Source organism: Poecilia reticulata, chromosome 7 (genome assembly GCF_904066995.2).
Source record: "Poecilia reticulata chromosome 7, P_reticulata-male-v2, whole genome shotgun sequence".
Taxonomy (NCBI): Eukaryota; Metazoa; Chordata; class Actinopteri; order Cyprinodontiformes; family Poeciliidae; genus Poecilia; species Poecilia reticulata.
Genome location: NC_088836.1, coordinates 2,823,944 through 2,843,171, shown reverse-complemented (window position 1 = coordinate 2,843,171; position 19,228 = coordinate 2,823,944). Strand labels below are relative to the sequence as shown.

Sequence of the window (19,228 nt, the reverse complement as noted above, 5' to 3'; positions counted from 1 at the left end):
TTTTTTTTCACAAATACAGCAATGATGTGTCTGACCTGAGCAGTTACTTATTCTGCAATAAGTGTGAAATAATGATACCCAGGTTTTCACCAGTTTTTATGTTCTGTGTTTAATGATTATATCATAATAAGAGGGTCCTAATACTGCAAAAGTATCAAAAATATTGTTTGCTCTTGATTTCTCAAAAAGATTATTAATTTCATAGGTATGAAACAGTGTTTTAATGATCTATGTTCAGGATAGAACTATTAAGTTCCACTTTGAGTATTGTAAGCAAGTTATATTTTTAAATATAGATGCAGTACAGACTTAACAACTGTGAAACCGCCTTTGATAGACAAGGTCTGACAGGTTAGCCAGATGAGGTGGAGACTTCTTCAGTTTTGACTTTACCAAGTTCTGTCATTCCTTCAGATATAAATGCTGCAATGAAGATTTTTACTTTATACGAAGACTGAGTTCCTGAGGAGAAATGTGACTTTCCATTGCCGTCACATTATTTAAGAGAAAAAATAAAAGGTTCAATAGATTATTCAAACAAGGTCAATAAACAATTTCTCACAGCAAAAAAACCTTACATTGTATTCAGTCTAGTTCCATGAAAATATCTGAAAAAACTCCAAATCCTTTCACAAACACATCCATCTGTAGTTTAGGTTTTTTTATGCCTTTTTGAATGCTTTTGAATTCACTCAAACCATCCAACACGGTCTGTCGACCTCCTTGTTTGCAGCAACTGCAAGGTAAGAAAGAAATGCCTCCTCCATGTTTACTGTGCCTTGCTGGCATCATGTCCATCAGACTTACTGTCTTTAGCCACAGTATTTGACAGCCACACCTGTCTGCTAAGTACCAAGCAGTGTCTCTGCTGTCTGTCTCTATTTGTGTAGTTTGCAGTCCATGACTCTGTTAGGCTGGTTTGCTTGCTCTTACACTGAGTGTCTGATAATCAATGCGACATATACAGACCCTTGGTGCTCTGACCTTGTCTGGTGCAATGAAGGCATGTCTAACAACATTCTCCTTCGGTCTGTGCTGATCTGCAGGCTGTAACTGTTGGAACTCTGCTCACAGCATCGCTAGATAAATGATGCAAAGCTTCACTGCATAAAGAGTCAAGGTCAGAAGTTTAAATACTCCAGTCATCAGTGTGAAGATCATCTTGATTTTGAGTTTTCAATTATGCATTTGAAGTGTTGTTTGAAGACCAGCATTGTGTGTAATCTCAAATTTACTGTCTATGTTCTATAAGAGGATCAAAATCATACAGACTCCAGTGCACCCATGAAACCTCTAATGGAGCAATGCACTCCTGATATTGGGTTAGTAGTCTCTTAGCAAGTTCAAGACGTGTCATCCATCCAGTGTCCCTGACAGATTATCCATGTTGGATCTTTTAGGGAACATAATCCATCCCATACAGACCACTAATCAATCAACAGAGAGGAACAAAGAACTAACAATTCATATCCAGATTCATTACTGGAGACCAATTAACCTAAATGTTGGACTGTTGGACCTAAATGTTGGGCAGAAGAAGTGAATGAAGTCATTCAGTCTGTGTCGGCCACAGATATTCAGTTAGTCACAGTAAAGGGACTGTTTAAGACATTTAATTTCTGGCGAAGATGTTAATTTGGCTCATCACTTTTCTCTTCTCATGATTGTTTGCAGAATTTCCAGCAAACTTCACATACATCATGGCCAAACTTTAGTGATTGAAACAATTGGATCTGATTTTACCCAAACTTGAACAGAGTCTCCAGCAATCACTCGTTCCTCAACAGCCAAGGGTCCAGACCCGCTGGACGAAGCAAAGTGTAGAACAAGAGGCTAGTTTTTACCAGGCTAATATTATTTAGCATAGTTTTCCTTTCAACTGACCTGTCAATCTCTTAAATGTCCTCTACTTAGATCAATGTGGGTGGACAGCCAGGTTTTACTTGGTTTTCATTGTCACATGACGGAATAAACAGGGTCCTATAAGAGATTCAAGGTTCGGATATTGTGTATGACCTAACTATGCTTTAAATTCTCCACAACTTTCTGCCTGACCTGTCTGCTGTGTTCCTTGGTCTTCATGATGCTGGTTCTTAGCCAACCTCTAAGGCCATAAACAGAACAGCAGCAAATGATGGTTGAAATGAATACAATTTTGGGGTATTTGAGCAAAGGGTACTGATTGCAAATGCACAGATTTGTAAAAATGGTATGTACATTTAAATATATCTTTATCCACTTCCCAATTATCAGCTGCCTTGTGTTGGTCTGTTAATAAAATTCAAATTAAACGTATGAAAAAGTTCAAGGAGGATCTGCACTTATGGAAAGCACAATAAATGATAAAATCCATCAGAGAGGGAACATTCATATTCCTTCACATGGAACAAAAACAAAACTATTATTTTGCTTCACAGACTCTGACATCTGCATCCATCATTTACTTTATTCCACCACCTGTTTTTCAGAAAACAGTGTGTTAGTCCCCGTTGGATGAGAGTCTGAAGTGTTTGCTTCGCAATCACAGAGACATAAAAACAGTCTGAATGCTTTGACCTTATCAGAGCAAACCAAATCATGTCTGTATGCAGAGGAAGTTACTTCCCAGCCTCTCTGCTGCCCTCAGCTACATGCAGCTGCCTTTTACGACGAAACCTTGATGATGTTAGAGTCGTGCAGTGGCGCTGATGGATAAAAAAAAATAAATCACGTCAATCAGGACCACCTCAGTCAAAGGAAAATACGATTTCAGGTATGTCTTTGTTCTGGGACCGTCATGTGCTTTCTCTATGCACACGATGAAAGCTTGTACATGTACAGCAGTCGCAGAGAAGGAATCGACATTGACTGACTATGAATCTAATGAAGTTGGATAGAACATGAAAAATGGAAGGAGAGGGAATTCTGCTTTCTTGGAGAAGGAGTCATACTGTAGGTGAACCTGTGTTAAATTCATGAAGCAGAGATACAACATCAGCTGAACTCCTCTGGTAACAGAGATGGACTCGGACTGGAACCATTATAATCAGCACATACATACAACGCTTTTGTGTCCTAACTTACTGTTTGTCTTTCCTTGGGATCATTCAGAATGGAGACAGGAATAGTCAAAGATCCCTCCCAATGAGAGCTCCAACCTTGTGAATTTTAATTAGAGGTAATTACCCCATCACACTCTTTCCAGGTTTATGTAACATGTTAAAAGATTCAGTGGTATTATCTCTACTAGTCTGAGATGGCATGCTTGCCTCTCATATGAGCCATCGCTACAGAACGAATGCAACTCCTCAAAACATGGCCTGATAACATGACCAAATCTCATGATATGCTATGCACACACTCTGTCTGCACCGAGAAAGATTCACTCACCTCTATTCATGAAATGGTTGGAGCCTAAATCTGACACACTGACCAACTTTTTATGCAAAGAAAACAAGAGAAAAGGCAATGGATTCTGTAATCCAGGTTGTTTAAAATGGCTGCATCTCAAACAGCCTGGAACAGACTGTACAACTTACAAGGGCAATAGCCCGGGGTGCCAATTTTTTGGAGTGGCCCAAAAAGATTCTCTTGTCTCATTTTTTAATTTATTTTTTAATAAAAGTATGTTTTGCTTGCAAATATTGGACTTTATATAAAACTCAAAGGTTGATATCAGGTGAGTTGTATTAATGAACTCACCTGATATTGTTGATGAACATGATTGGGATTTTAACAATGACACTTGACAAAATGACCGGCTGTTACTGGTTTTCACAATTGACTGTGTGTGTTTATGATGTTTTCATGTTTGGATTATGTAAAGTACTTTGCCTTGTTGCTGAAATGTGCAATACAAATAAACTTCACTGATTGATAAACAATACTCATATTTGAAGATTATGAAGTTATTATACTTTTTTGGGGAACAGTATGACGCTAAGGTCCAGGAGACACATTATTAAACCTACCACGCGTCAGTCAGTTCATACTCATATGGGGCTACCAATGAATGAAGGCACCAAAACCCAGGACCCCCAGCCCTGTAACATTAAGTTATTAAGTCACAGATGGAACATGATGTTCCACTGACACTGATGGTGCTTTGTTTCTTCATATTTAACTACAGGTGAGCTTTGAGATGTGTTCAGACACGCTAACATAAGTGGCAAGATAAATAATAAACAGTGGGTCAGCATCCTAAGTGCAAAATGTTTTCCAATTAAAAGTTTGGTTTTGCTCATTATTTTTATGTGGAACTATGCTGCTGCAATAAGCAGTGACATTTTTAATGTTTCCAACACATCTGTACCGGGGAGCAATAAATGTGGCCAGTACAGAATCCAAAGTGAACTTTTGTTTTGTTGTGCAAGTATTCTTAACTTATCAATTAAGACCCAGTATTGTTTATGCTATGTCTTTGGTAACATCATTAAACTAAAACAGCTGAGTCTTTTTTCTGGATGGCAGGTTATTTAGGATTGTATTGTTAGTTACTGAGGAACTTTTGATGCAACGTTAGGTCAAGTTTTCCAGTACTTTAAACTGGAATACATAAAGTAGAAAGGACATATTAGTCATATTTTAAAATAGTTGTAAAGTGTAAAATCTTCTGGTCTATATTAAGCATCTTAATGATGAAACAAACTCTCAGAAATGTGGTGTAAACAGGAAACTAATGTTTCAATCAACCAGAGAAAGAGAGAATCAAAAGATCTTCTGCACTGAAAAAACCCACCAAGTCACAGCATCTGTTTAATATTCATGTGAACATTTGGGACTACAGAAACTGAGTTCAAACATAGTCAAAACTCAAACTTCCTGCTTGTTTGGATTCCACACTATCCTTCTCTCAACTCCAAATTTAAATTAAAAGTTAATTTGAGTCAGCCCTTCACTTTAAGCGTGTTGCATGAATGTTTGATAGAGAGAGTGCAAATAGATCAAACTACTCAGCAGTCCAATCCAGTCCAGGATAAATTAATAAACACCTTGTAGCCAGTTTATAGGTCCACCTGGGTGAATCACATGCAGCATAGAGAGCAGTGAGACAGGATGTAGAATCAAGTAAACTGTTGTGTCTGTTACTTCTGAACACTACTTTTTCACAGCTATTGTGTTGAATAATTTGCCTTATAACACATTTTTTTGTCTCAATTAGTTCAGATTTTTAAGGTTTTTGTTGTTTTCATCAAATGTTCCCTTACTGTCATAATGGGTGGTTGGTGGTGAGGAGAGATAAGACGCAGGCAGACCCAGGATGAAGTGATGATGAATTTAATGATAATGTCGAGGTACAGCACAACGGGGAGCACAAGGAACACAGGGAACCAGACTGGTACACACAACGACTACGTTAGACGAGGATCCAACGAAGAACACAGACAACAGGTGGGACTAAATACACACAGGGGTAATCAAGGGAACGAGACACACCTGGGAAACAATCAACGGGGAAGACGCAGAGACAGAGACTCACAGGGAACAGGATCACACAGACAAACTCAAAAATAAACACAGAAACACAGATCATGACACTTACCTCCAGAAGAGAGATGCAGAGAAGTTATTAGATATTCTATACAGATGTTCTTCATATGATTTCATACTTGAAAAGTTGACAGTAAAGTGGTTTAGAATAACTATTAAATCATATTATTTCAATAAGAAAATTGTTTGAAACTCATTTTTTGTTTTTATCATTTTATTTAAGGTAATTGTAATCCACACATCAGTGATCAGCTGTAAGCTTTTTCTTGATAATGCTAAGATAAGAGCATTTCATAAATTTAAACTACTGTATTTTCCGCACTATAAAGCGTACCTTCAATGAATGGCCTATTTTCAAACTTTTTTCATATATAAGGCGCACTGCATTATAAGGTGCATAGAATAGACGCTACAGTTAACCAGGCACGTGCAGCGGGGAGGTGCTGGGGGTCCTTGAGCACCTGCCCCTTTTGCTCTATGCCCCCAAGTGCCCTTTTGGTCAATTTTTTTTTTTCCAAAACCCTCTTCTGACACATAAAAACATGTACTAAAATTATTTGCTTTTTTGTATACCATAATAAGCCGGTCACCTTATTACCTTTCGGGGGTAAGAAGGGTTCGGTGAATGCGCATATGAAACTGTGGGGTTCGGTACCTCAAAAAAGGTTAAGAACCACTGATTTAAAGCCACTTTGTTGACATAAAGAATGTCAACAAAACAGTCCGACTCGGGTCGGCGAGGAGAGCCTTCCGCGATTGGGCCGGGGCGTGGCTGGACGATGGTCACCCTTCTCCGTTCACGCACAGCATGTTCGTGGAGAACGTGGTGCTAAATGACCTGCAGATGACCTGATTATCAGGTCAGTAGGTAGATACATAAACATAATAGGTATAATAGGTGAGGTAAGCGCACAGAGCTGTCTTCTGCTTGAACTATCCCAGCATGCACCGCGCGCTTCTTCTTCTATGGGCAAAAATGAAGTCGGCGGCTGCTTATTTCAGTTGCTAGACCTGCTGTGGCTCAATATTGGTCCATATATAAGGCACACCGGATTATAAGGTGCACTGTCGGCTTTTGAGGAAATTGAAGGTTTTTAGGTGCGCCCTATAGTGCGGAAAATACAGTAACCCACTGGCCATGTAATGGCTAACTAATAATATTGGCATTGACCAAAGTTTACATCAAAATATCTAACCCTATCAGACAAATTTTACCCTTCTGCTCATATCAATAAAATCATGTTGGATTTGGATTTTGATTGGATCTTTTAATATCGCAGATCAGTTTAGTTTCCCTCTCTCTGCTTCGAGTGAATCTTCATTATTTCAACCCCATCAAGCTTTTATCTTTCAGCTGTTTAGCTTTTCTATCTATTCATCTGATATTTGTTGGAAAACCTTCCACACCAAAGTACAATACAGGGTTTTTTCAGAAGCCGGTCTTAGCCTAGCTCAGTACCAGATGAGTCCTCACTCTCTGCACCGCAGCCTGCGGCCAACATGATACGGTGTAAGAGAGAGCCTGGTGAGGAGAGAGGCTTCAAGAAAGGAAGGGACCGGATAAGAAGTTGAAGGAGATAAAAAGAGGAAGAGCGACAGCCGGATAGGAAGAGGTAAGTGAGTTTGGGTGGTATTGAGGGGGGTAAGATGACTGGTTTGTCCAGTCACGTTTGTTCCTTTCTGTCAACTTTCCAATAGCATCCGTCTGCCCCACTGTGACTGAAACAGATGAAAGTGTGAGTGCGGCTTGGTGACCGGTAAGAGGACAGGTGAAGAGAGCTCCTGCAGGGCTGGCGAGGAGCGGAGCAGGCAGGGGGTTTGGGCTGGTTGGAAATAGCTTGAGCTCAGTTACAAGCTGAATTCCTAACACCACATTTGATTTTCATTGGCCTCAGTGGGCTGCCATTTGTCGCCTGCCAGCAAAGCACTTACAATCAGACCTCAAGTATTACAGGAACTTCCTTGTGGGTGCTACTCTGGATTTCATTGATCTGGCCTGTTGGAATGAGAGTCAATTTTTAATGTGTTCAGTCTTAGAAAATAGCTTTTTCTTTCTTGGCAGTAACTGCTGGAGAGTCCATGGGCAAAATCTAATTTTTATGCACATGTCCATGTCTACTTCTCTCTGTGGAAATCTGACATTAGTGCAATATGAAATATGTAAAAAGAAGCAAGTCTTTGCTTATTTAATAGAATAAGTTGTAAATATTAACGTTACACCCACTCAATCTGAGGGTGAAATGTCCACATGTATTACACTTTTTGCTAGCCTGGCCATCACCTTCTTATACTGTTCAGCTTGATTCTCATTTCCCTTCAGTTCTCTGTCTGGCCTTTCTCCCATTGGGCTGGATTTCTCTGGTAGAATTACATTTGGGCCAACCAGTGAACAGAAGTAGAAGTTGTGAACGATGATGTTGAATTTTCTGCTCTGTTTTAGAGCTGTAGTCTGTCTGCAGTTTTAGCAATGGCAGCAGAAGAAGTGAACCAACCCATTCAGTCCATGGTGGCCATGCTTCCAAATGGCATTTCTGTCATGGCAGTGGAGGATGGTTGTGCTCTAGCACTGAACTGGCACATAACATACATCGTTATAAAACGTTAACGATTGGGTAAAATTTAAAACCTCATCAGAGTTGACAAATGATTGCTTGCTGTAGAACAAGGGTCTGGTTCTTACCAGGCTAACCTTCTGGTAATCCTCACGCTGTTGGAAATGATGTCGACAGAGATTGCTTAAGAGCATTGTTAAGCAAATGGCTCTATAAAGAAATATTAATCTGCATAAAATAAAACTGTTTCCTAAAAAACTCTTCAGTGATTATAAATAGGTAACTCTGTGTGTCCCAGTTTTATAACATGTTTTGAATCATACTGGGAGACAAAACTAAACTCTTGTTCCATTGGTGTTGGTTTATTGTTGCTGACAAAAAAAATAGAGGCATCACCTTCTACCAGCTTAAACAATCACAGCCTATTAGCATTAGCATTAGCAAAAGGTGTGTTAAAGTTAACACACAGTGTTTCATTAATCTAACCTTGGATCTCTGCATATAATCTAAACCTGATCCCTTTCAGCTGATGTTCAGAGGGAAAGCAGCTGTAGTGGATCCCTGTCTGGCATCATGTGATCTGGACTGTGGAAACTACAGGTGAAACATAGGCAGTCAAATTTTACAATGATAAAACTCAGTGTATGTTTCTGAACAGAACAACTGGAGCCACACTGAACTATGTAATCATTTCTTATCAGATTCATGTCAGCAACAGTAAACGTGACCTGCAAAAAGTCTGGATACAACTAAATGTCTTTCACTGTTAAGGAAAGGAAGAGTATGGGGGACTGAGATTGTTAAAGTGTCATTGATTCAGTAATATTATTACTGATTAAATGAGCTTAAAAATAGCTTTGACTATTAGAGTAACATTGAAAGAGATGTAAGCTAATTACTAAAGCGTGTCCCACTTGTCTTTAAATTAGGATGATCTATTCCAGTTTTAGGACTGCTCACCATCATGGCAATTTTGATTGATCACCATCAGTGTTGATAAGTGCAATCAACTCATAATAAATAATATATTGATTGAAATAACTCAAATTTATTTATGAAATGTAATGTGGAATGATGAACCTGGAAGGTCGAGATCCACTGTTCAAAACCTTTGCCTTTAAAAACAGGATTTGTTGTATACTTGCAGATAAAACTGTCTTCTAATGTCACAAATGAACTTCAACTTATCAAACACACCAAGCATATCTACATGGACATTTCTATAGAAAATGTTTTCTACTATACCTTTTCCTACCATCTAAAATTATCCTGTTATTAATAGCATTAGACCTCTTCGGTTAGGTCTTAAGCGAAAAGCCTGGTGCCTAACAGTCTATGTATGTGTACACCTCACTACATATGTGAGTTGGCGTCCTGTCGCAGACTCAACTCAGTCACAGTTTAGCCCTGCATTCAGCTTGGCTCTGACAGAGAGGAAGCCGCAGGGGCAGATGTGACTGTCTGTGGCTCTGGTTCCGCTCCATCATCTTATTTCCCCTGCTGGTCGTCACTTATTGGAGCTTCATGAAGACTGAGAATGAGATTGCTAAAACAATGAGCGAAAGCTCAGCCAGACAGTATTAACTGTCTCTCCCCCCATCCATCCCTGCACAAACCTCCCTCTGAGACCAACCAAAGTCAACTCACACTTGAGCTTTCCATTTCTATATTTCTCTCTCCTCTTGTTTTCCATTTGATCCGTCCTTCCCCTTTTTAACTCTCTCCTCCTCTCGATGAAAAGAGAGGAGCCTTATCTCGGTTACTCTCCAGCTGAGAGCAACCGGTGTGGGACTCAAGCCAATGTGACTTTGTCGTTTATAGTGTTCGGGTGCATCTTGGAGGAGAGCTGAGTGTTTGTGTTGAGAGCGGTCGGGGTGATTGAATAGCCAGAACAGCCTCCGGGCAAAAGAGAGAGGAGACAGAGGGAAAGAGGGAAATAAAATAAAGGGAGCAGTGATTTTTCACATGGAGCACAGTTCAAACACGGTAATCTGATGCTCTGAGATATTTGAACGCATAGCCAGACAGGCAGCAGGAGGTGGTGTCTGCTGTGTTCATGAGCTTGTGGGACCAGTAGTTTTATCTGAATGCTGCTGTGCTCTGCCTACTGTGACAAGTCCTGCAGCAGGGAATCCAAATATTATGCAAAAGGCATGTTAAAGGAGAGAAAAGGGGAAAGAGGTGAAGAGGAAAAGAAAGTCTAATAAAATCTCTCGAGTGTCACTTTGATCGAAACTCTCAGTCCCTCTGAAGAAAAAAGACAAGAAAAAACTGGACAAAAGTAGATAAATAATTAGAAAAGCTAGAATGTGATGGTTTGAAATCTCTCCTCACAGAGAGAATAAATAAAAGACTAGAGTCAAAAGATGCTTCTCGGCTCAAAGAGACAAATTAATTGAAGGAAAGTGCTAAGGACGGTGAAGAGAGGTCAGCCTCATTCCAAACAAAGACGAGTGAGATGTCTGTCCCAGTCAGATTCTCCCTGGACGTCTGAGTCTCTCTCCGTTTTATGTTTCCATAATGGACTTTTTAATTGAATTGATGGGTTACCTGCCAAATCCTCGTCTGCCCGAGGGAAGGTCTAATCAGCTTAAATATGACATTCCTCAACAGAATACTGGACAACCTCTGACATGCGTTCGCAACTCGATTTGTTTTTGTATCAATTGCTCTGAAATGGAAGAGACAAAAACACAAAGAAGACTGAGAACTTTAAGTATTGCACTGGATAAATTATCCTCCAAATTTATGAAGATTTTAGACAAGTTAGCTGAAGTGTTAGTGATTAAATGTAGGATTATAAAAAGGAAAAAAGGAAAAAATTGTAAAGCTCGTTCTACACTTGTTACTACCCTGACAATCTCCAGTTTTTATAAAAGATGAAACAAATAAAAAATCTATAATGACAATTTAACTAAATATATTTCCCTGGGAAGTCAAAGCTGTTGAGAAGACAGAAGTGCTCCAGAAAACCTAAACCCTACATTCGAAAAGTGACCATTGTTTTATTTCAACAATGCCTTCAAACACTACAGGTCTCTTTCTGATAACTGTAGCACAACAGAAAATGGTTCCAATTTCTGTATTTGCATTGAGCATTTCACTGTAAATTACTAAGTCTAGATTATACAAAGTCAAGGATGAGGTCAAGGCTTTAGTATCAATCTCTATTCTCCGGCCTAAAACTATTTTTGATGTCTGATCATTGTCCAGCTAAACATCCCAGCTTACAGTCAAATGTCTGACTGTAAGCTGTCACCCTAACATGAATGATTACAATGTTCAAGAACCTGGGAAGACTAAAGTCTGGGCTGAACTGGAAACTGTTGAAACTCCTATGTGAAACCCCGTCTGTAGGTGGCCACTTCATTGTGGTGGAAAAGTTCAAGTGTCCCATGAGCTAAACTGTCAACGGCTTTACAGCCCTGGTAGCGTCTCCCATTACAAACAGCTCCTTTGATCAGTGATCAGACAAAATGCAGCCCCAAACACCCCTTATAATAAGAAATAATCATGGATACTTTGTTCCCTGTGCCAGATATGAGTCAACAGGGCTGCCATCTGGAGACAGGCATGAAGGTGAGGCACACTGGCGAATGCATAGTGGCCAATCTTTTCCCAATACTCCCTGAACGTCTCAGCCTGAAGAAGAAAGTCTGGTCCTCTTTCCCATAGGCTCAGAACTTCTGGGTTGGGAGCCCGGTGAGATGGGCAGTGGATGAAGTCAGGGACATCGGCTGTCTGTTCTTTGGCTATAGGACCTGGGATGCCGGAAGACCTCTCTGGAGGGATGGAGTCGGAGCTGGTGTGTGTGAGGCTTCGAGGTTCTGACTAGATATAATTGAACTCACCTGTATTCTCACCTCGATTCTGGACCCTCTTTGGGAGGGGTTGGAGACTGGAGTTGCCCCGCTGAGAGGCCCCCAGCAGGAGGTGGTGGGTATGCTCATCAAACCACATCTTTCTGCAACCTCCCTTCGCCTACGAAGGAGGACGTTGCTCCAGGGGCAACGTAAAAGCCAGAATAGTTTGCAAATGCACTCAGTGAAAAAGACCCAATTTTTTTGGAGACCTGCCATGTGGTCCTGTGTAACTACTCAAAGTATTTGGACATAATGACCATTGTTACATTTGAAGGGAAGGGGGAAATTGACACCATCCAAACTGTGAAGTTTGCTGATGATAACATGCTGCTATGTAGGCTAGGTTTAGGTTGGTGAAGTCCACAAAATAGATGACATCATGAGCAAAGAACATTTTGAATCAATATCTCAAAATATAAGCTATAAAATTAGAGTTTATGAACAAATGGGACTTTTAAATGGACAAAGACCTTCATTGGACAACAAAGTTGATGACTTACAATGACCATCACAGAGTCATAATCTTTGTCCCATAGAAAATGTTTATGGTTAAAAGCTTAAAAGCTGTGTGAACAACTTGGCCTACAGTAATGACCCAATTACTGTAGGCCTGGGGTAATGAGCCAAAATTCAATCAAACTATTACATGAAGCTTGTGGAAGGACAGGCAAAATGTCCAACCATTAACCAGTCATACAGTTAAAAGTTTACCAGACACTAAGGTTGGTTATGTGACTTTCTAAATGTAGTCATTTTAAAAAAATCTAAAAATGATCACACACCTTTTTGACAGGATGACAAAAATACTTTTTGTCATCCTAGCTAACATGAAACAGAAAATGTGTGGCTTTTCATACCAAGTAAAGAAGCTCTGAAATCAGGCAAATCCTCTAGAAACTAAGCTTTACAGCTTCTTTCCTCAACCTATTAAGATGTTTTTACTATGATGCTGGTAGAGGCTTACAGCAGGCTAGCTTGACATTTCTTCTCATCATTCTTAATGTCTTCCTTAGCATTACTTGTGTGAAAAACATGGTCTATACACTTTAATAATGTGCTATTAAGTCCCATGTGTGCTGCTTTTGATCTTTCCTTCACAAACTCTCTTATGACAAGCACACCAGATAAACCTAAAAGTTGTTCAAACTTTAAAATCCACAAGTATAAGGGTATTTTAGGGATGAGGAATGGGAACAAGAAAAACATTAGACGATCCAGATTTTGCAAAAAACATGTTTAATCTCTCCTTGATGCGTGTCTATATACAAGTAATAAATCTGCAAAATAGGAAAGAGCAGGATATTTACACGGGTGTGAAACAGCCAAAACCTGTCACAGCAGCTTCAAATCTGAAGCTCTTAAAAAGATATCATAATTCATAAAGTATTAAATCTCTAGGGTATTTTTTTTTATCCTTTCTGCGTCGCTTGTCTTTAATCTGTGAGAGGTGTTTAACATTCTCTGCTGTGTCTGTGAAGCATTGGCAAGGAAGCCAGGACGCTGGAAGTGAAGGAATGAGAAACCTGCGAGTGTTTTTGGCCTCAGGAGTGTCAAACCGGAGGGCTCAACCCAATCTTAAAATCCATTTAACATCTGCTTTTTAATGCACTTTCAAAATGGCTTTCAAAATGTGCAAAAAAAAAAAAAAAAGTATCCGTTGTCAGAAACAGAGAAATAGCTTTAATGGCTTAGAATTAGAAAAACTCGAACCCATGTTGGAGTAAGTATAAGTACTGTATAAGTTTATAGAAAGATTAGTCAATAGATTTCACTACTATAAATAATCAGCTTTGACATTTGGGATTTAGAGCCAAGTGGATTTTTAAAGCGCTATCTTAGCTTTATCTCTTCAAAGTAAATTCTGAGTCTATAGCTAGCCAAGTAACTAGCCCTGCTAGCAGAGTTAACCGTTTATAATAATAATAATAATAATAATAATAATAATAATAATAATAATAATAATAATAGCAATAATAAAAACACAAACAAATCAAAACACAATTTTGTTCAAAAAAGGCTTCCAAAACGTTGTTAGCTTTGGATTGCATTTTTTTGCATTTTCCCGTTTGCCCTCATTTGCTAGCTAAAATATGTTTAACATGTTTGAAATTATCTGTTTCACCTGTTTTATCTCAATCTGTATTGATGCTGCTAATCTGTCCATAGCTTTGCACATAAAAAACAAATAACCCCAAAATGTTTAATACCAAGCCTGAACAGAGCTCGGACTACGCTAGCTTAACTGAGCATTTAGCTCAGATGGTCGCAAAACTAAATCTCCTCTTGCAAACAGAACAAGTTTATGTGAGAGCTGTGTTTACATCAGCAGAACTTGTTTCTCTTGTGGTTTGAGTAATGTGGTAAAATGATCTTTAAGCCTAGTTTTGGTTGAACGGAAACAAACTGTCCAGTGTTATGACTTTTTTTCATCTTATTGAATATAAAAAAAGATAACATTACTAGTTTTAGAAGTATTTTTGGCTCACACACACACACACTTGTGTATATATATATATACACACACACACACACAGTGGGGTTGTGTGTGTTGGTCATTGTTCACTTTCACCTTTCTGTACCTTTGTCTTTTTAAATAAGAAAATTACTTCTTTATGTTAAAAACTATAGATTTTAGAACTGTGGTAAATTCACACATTAAAATTATTTGTCTGTTTCCTCTTTTCTTCTTTTGACAGATAAAAAAAAAGAAACTATTTCCTTTATGTTGTTTGAAGCAACATTGTACCAAGCTAACAAGGCACAGTGAAGGGTGTTGCTATCAAGAGACCAACTCCCTCAGTTCTTTTTTAGTTTCTTTTTCTCAAAAAAGAACAATGTCCCAAACAGATGTGAAGAAATCAAAACTGAAAAGGTACTATGGTCTTCAAAGCAACTTCCTGTGCCTCAGATGAGTGTTTTAAAAATCGTGTACCTAAACCCAATGTGAAGCAGAGAACAAGACACAGAATAGGTCAACAAAAACATCACTTTTTTTTTACTGCCCACAAAGGAGGTCATGGGTAAACCTATGTAGTGTTTCAAGATTGTGAAAACAATTTATAGCATTTTTCATCTAAAGAACAAGTGAATATGAGTTAAATATCAATGATGTGGTCAACATCCCGAGATGGTTTCATTACTCAATGAATATCTGTACATGGAAGTAATAATGCTTAAGTTTGACCAAACTTCTAGAAAAAGGAAGAAACATAAGCCTTTTAAATTATTAAAAAATCCAAAACACTGAAAATTGCTTTATGGAAGAACTGAAACTGACGTTTTGATGATAACTTCCTCTCATGATTGCCTTCCTGGTGTGGATGACTGTAAGCTTTGGTCGGCTCGCTCTGCATGTTTCGTTTTTTTACCCTGTAAGTCAGTGGTTCAAGTATCAAAGCACATACAGAACGATTCCATGTGTCTGGACACACATCCAGGTTATCAGATAAAAACAGGTTCAGGTTCAGGTTCATGGCAGGCTCAGCAGAAGATGAACACTAGGTCTTTAAAGGGTTTTCAGAAAATATAGAGAATAGCTGAGATAATGTAGTTGAACTCTGTTATGTAGCTGAAAGCAGCTCTATGAATCCAGTTTAGAGGAATGGGTGTATGAGTAAAAAAAAAAAAGAAAAGGTAAAAACCAACCCTGCTGGAAAGAATGAGCATTTGCTGATTTTCTAAAACATACATCACAGAAATCAATTGCATGTGGATTTATGCAGATCGAACCAGGCATATTGTGACATTTTGATACTAATAAGCCGTCATCGGCAGCTGTCTGTACCCAACACACTGTTGAAGTCAGACACATTTATATTTAAATTTCATCTTTTGCCTTCGTCTTCCTCAAACATACAAGCAGGTGACCACAAACTTTCCCAAGGGTGGAAATCACTACTTGTGTCAAATGAACACATGTTGGCTTCCTGTTATAAAGCAGCTGTGACTGAACAATTATCACACAGGAAGCGTCTCACAGCGTCTGGAGATTTTTTATGGTCACACTTTTCAGTCTGTATCTTCTTCATTCGCAGCAGTGGAACAAGCAAACTCTTTTATCACTTTGAATTGGTGCAAACATGCAGATAAAACGTAATAAAATTTGCGATGTGGTTTTAAACCTTGGTTTGTCAATGTCCGTTTGTAGATTATTAGATTTTCAAGCTGCTGCATATCGAATTGATCATTACAAAACATAAAATGCACACGTATGCTTTTCCAGGTGATCCAACACACACAACTGGTGGGAAACAGGATTGTACGAACTTGATTCTTAAGAAAGTCTTAGTTCTGGTTTGATGTTACTAAAAGCAAACACAAGTTTCTGCCTTATCCCTCCGGAGAAATCGGATAAAAAAAAAATTTCAAGGGGAGTAAATATGCAGGAAGCACTGCAGAAGCGGAAGAAAACGTTTGTTTTTGAGGTATTGATAACGGTTTCCTTTGAAGACATACTGCTCAGCAGAAGAATTGAGCTTTATTTACTGCACAGGTTCATTTATAGTGTCCTCCACTATTACTGAACAAGATCAAAACCATCTCAAAAAGATCCATTTTTATTGCAGTAGGATGATCTCAGATGTTGTTTTTATTTTATTTTATTTGAGTAAATTTATCTAATGAAAAAAATAAAATAAAAAACCTTTTTATCAAATTAATAGGTGCCACAATTATTTAAGCACCTGCTGTGAATAACTTTGTCATGTGACATGTTTAGCTTTTTGGCAGCTCCACCGTTTGGACGATACAGTGAACATCATAGAATATCTTCCAAATCACCAAGTGGGAAGCAGATCACAGTTTATTGGTTGTTATAGAGAATTGATTACCCCAAGTTGACTCTTCTTAGTTCCTGTCCACACAGCAATGTTTGTTTTTAAGCTGGGAAAGTGTTTCATTGTTGGATTTAATTGTGTAAATCATGGTTTGGCTTGTTTTTAACGGGTTCCAGAGTAAAGATTTCTCCCACGCATGTGGAGAGTTAAAACATTACCACGAAATAACTTTTGGGAATTATTTGTTATTCCCAACACATAATATAACCTGCTGGTAACGTAAATAGATTTTTCCCCAAAAAATGAATGTGGGACCAAATTACTGCAATAAAAGATGAATTTCTCTTAAAGCCTTTTACACACTTTTACCAGAGGCGCTAACAACTCTAAAGAGTCCAGTAAAATTAACATATTTGTGGGATCTAATTTTGTGATTTGTATTGTCTGTCTGTAAGATGTTGATGTTAATGGATGGCTGAGTTTGTTATGTTTGAACTTTGTGAACAGTTTCAACCCTTTCCCTCCGTTTTCCGTCCCTCTGTAGAAACCACACCTGAAGCAGAACAAGATGCAAACCAACAAAATGACTTTCAAAGCACTCAAAGTTAATGTGCTCCAGAAAACTGTGCAAGGAAAAATATCAGGATGTTTTTTTTAAAGTTCTTTTTACCTCTATAAAAACTACAGAAAACACAAAGAAAAAGGCCTTCAACTTGTACAAAAACACTCACATATTTCAAGCTACATTTCATTATCTTTTTGAAAAACCACATTCACAGTTGAAAAAAAAGGGCCTTTTAAGTTTTACAGGCTTTACTGCAGACTTTGACAAAACTGATTCACTTTTCTGTGCACAGCAAAACTATCCTTCAGTGGAGCAGGCGGGGGCCCATAAATCGCTTCAGACGAGAGGGGAGGTCTAGAAAACAAGACCTAGAAGTTACACAGCGCAGTGTGCCAGGGGTCTGTGTAGATGCCCACCTACTGCCTCCAGGTCTACGGCACAGCATGAGGCCGCCTTCAACACCGACGACTCGTCTAAAACGGCTGATCCTGATCTATTTGGTTTCTCTAAGAAAACAAAACAAAAAAAGCAAACACAAAAGCTCTGTAGGTTGGTTTGGCTCATCGGTGGCTTCCAGACGTCGTTTGTCTTTTTACACTCCTCGGAGCCACAGCCACAACTCAGGTAACACAGAGAGCGTCTAATATATTCTTAGATTTCTGCCGTTTACCTGTTTTTAAAACTCTCAGTCACTAAGCATGACAACGTGATCAAATTAGCACATTTTATCTAACAAAAAGAAGTCTCTTTGCACTAAACGACATTCAAAGTAAAACATGGCACAAGACGACTTTTTCCTTGTTTTCATCTTTTTTTGTTTGTTTTTCATCTAGGAAATATCAAATTTTCTGAAACATCTTTTGTACACTGAAATAGAGGAAAAAAGTTCAACTTTTTGATTCGTTTTAAAAACAATGGGTTGTATTTATATATCTATATATATATATTTAATCATATATCCTCTTCTCTCTTTTGATTTAGCTTTTGTTGTGCAAATTCAGCAGTAACACAAGTGGCACAGCACTGGGGAGAGAAAAGAATCAGATGCAATGACAAATTAAACGCAGCGTAACGGGAACATTTTCGTTGGACTTCAGAGGCGTGTTTATTTTATTTTATTTTTTTTTTTGCGCCGATAGAGACGTGTAGAGTCCAAACTGGAAACGGGGGACGTTCTCGGGTCTGTCCTCCGTCCCCATCGTTTCTGCGGCTTCCTGAAACGTCTAAGTAAATCTCTGCCAGGATTTCCCGCCGCCGTTCTGCAGAGTCCCTGATGTTTCGTCTCCCCTGCTCCCTACGGAGAACAGCAACAGAAAGGGGATCAAGTAGAGCGATGAAATCTCCTGGATTTTTGATGACTCACAGTCTGAACCGTTGCTGTGGCAGTGGAAAGATACCAAGTGGTGGCCTGTACCTTCACCGCAGGGGTTCCAGCTCCAGCTAAACCAGTTTTTTTTTTCCTGCCCACCTGTTTAAGCTTAGGTCCACATTAGCTGAGGCTAGGAGTTGCATTTGATTTGGCTGATCAGAGTAAGAATTGCGGCTCAGAGAAGAAAGTAAAACTAAATGTGGTGACCAAACATTCTGCTGTCCCTCCGGCGTGCCGCTGCGTCGCCCGTCTCCCTCCAGCCTCATTCCCACCGTTGTGGGGGGGAGGGGCGGTTTGCGAGCGTGGCAACAACAGATTTCAAAACGTTGTGAATGGAAATGGATGTCAGAGGGGAAGGCGTGTGGGTTAAGCCAAGTTCTGCACTAGTTGAGGTGTCTGATTGGCCGGCCCTCAGCTGGCCAGGGCCATTGTGTCGATGACCTGCTCTAGCTTGCCGCGTAGCCGCTGCCTGCGGGACTGCTCGTCCTTCTGGAGCGCCGACAGGATCTGGAGGCAAAACAAGGCAGAGGGTTACCAAGAGCACAGCCGCTGATTAGAAACCTACAACAAGCTGCATGAAGTCTGTGTACTGTAGATGACGCTTGGTTCCATTTGCACATTTTCAGTTTCAATTA

At 39.2% G+C, this 19,228-nt stretch overlaps 1 protein-coding gene across 3 annotated transcripts in view; it reads right to left on the bottom strand.

The window, feature by feature from the left end:
- Positions 1-13,099: 13,099 nt before the first annotated feature.
- Positions 13,100-19,228, bottom strand: part of LOC103466867 (plexin-A1-like) — a 333,062-nt gene continuing 326,933 nt past the window's right edge. For all 3 annotated transcript variants that reach the window (XM_081608591.1, XM_008412750.3, XM_008412753.3), the window contains one exon: positions 13,100-19,100. In XM_081608591.1, the coding sequence (XP_081464717.1) occupies positions 19,005-19,100 (96 nt within the window). In that variant the 3' untranslated portion in view covers positions 13,100-19,004. The remainder of the gene's footprint in view (positions 19,101-19,228) is intronic.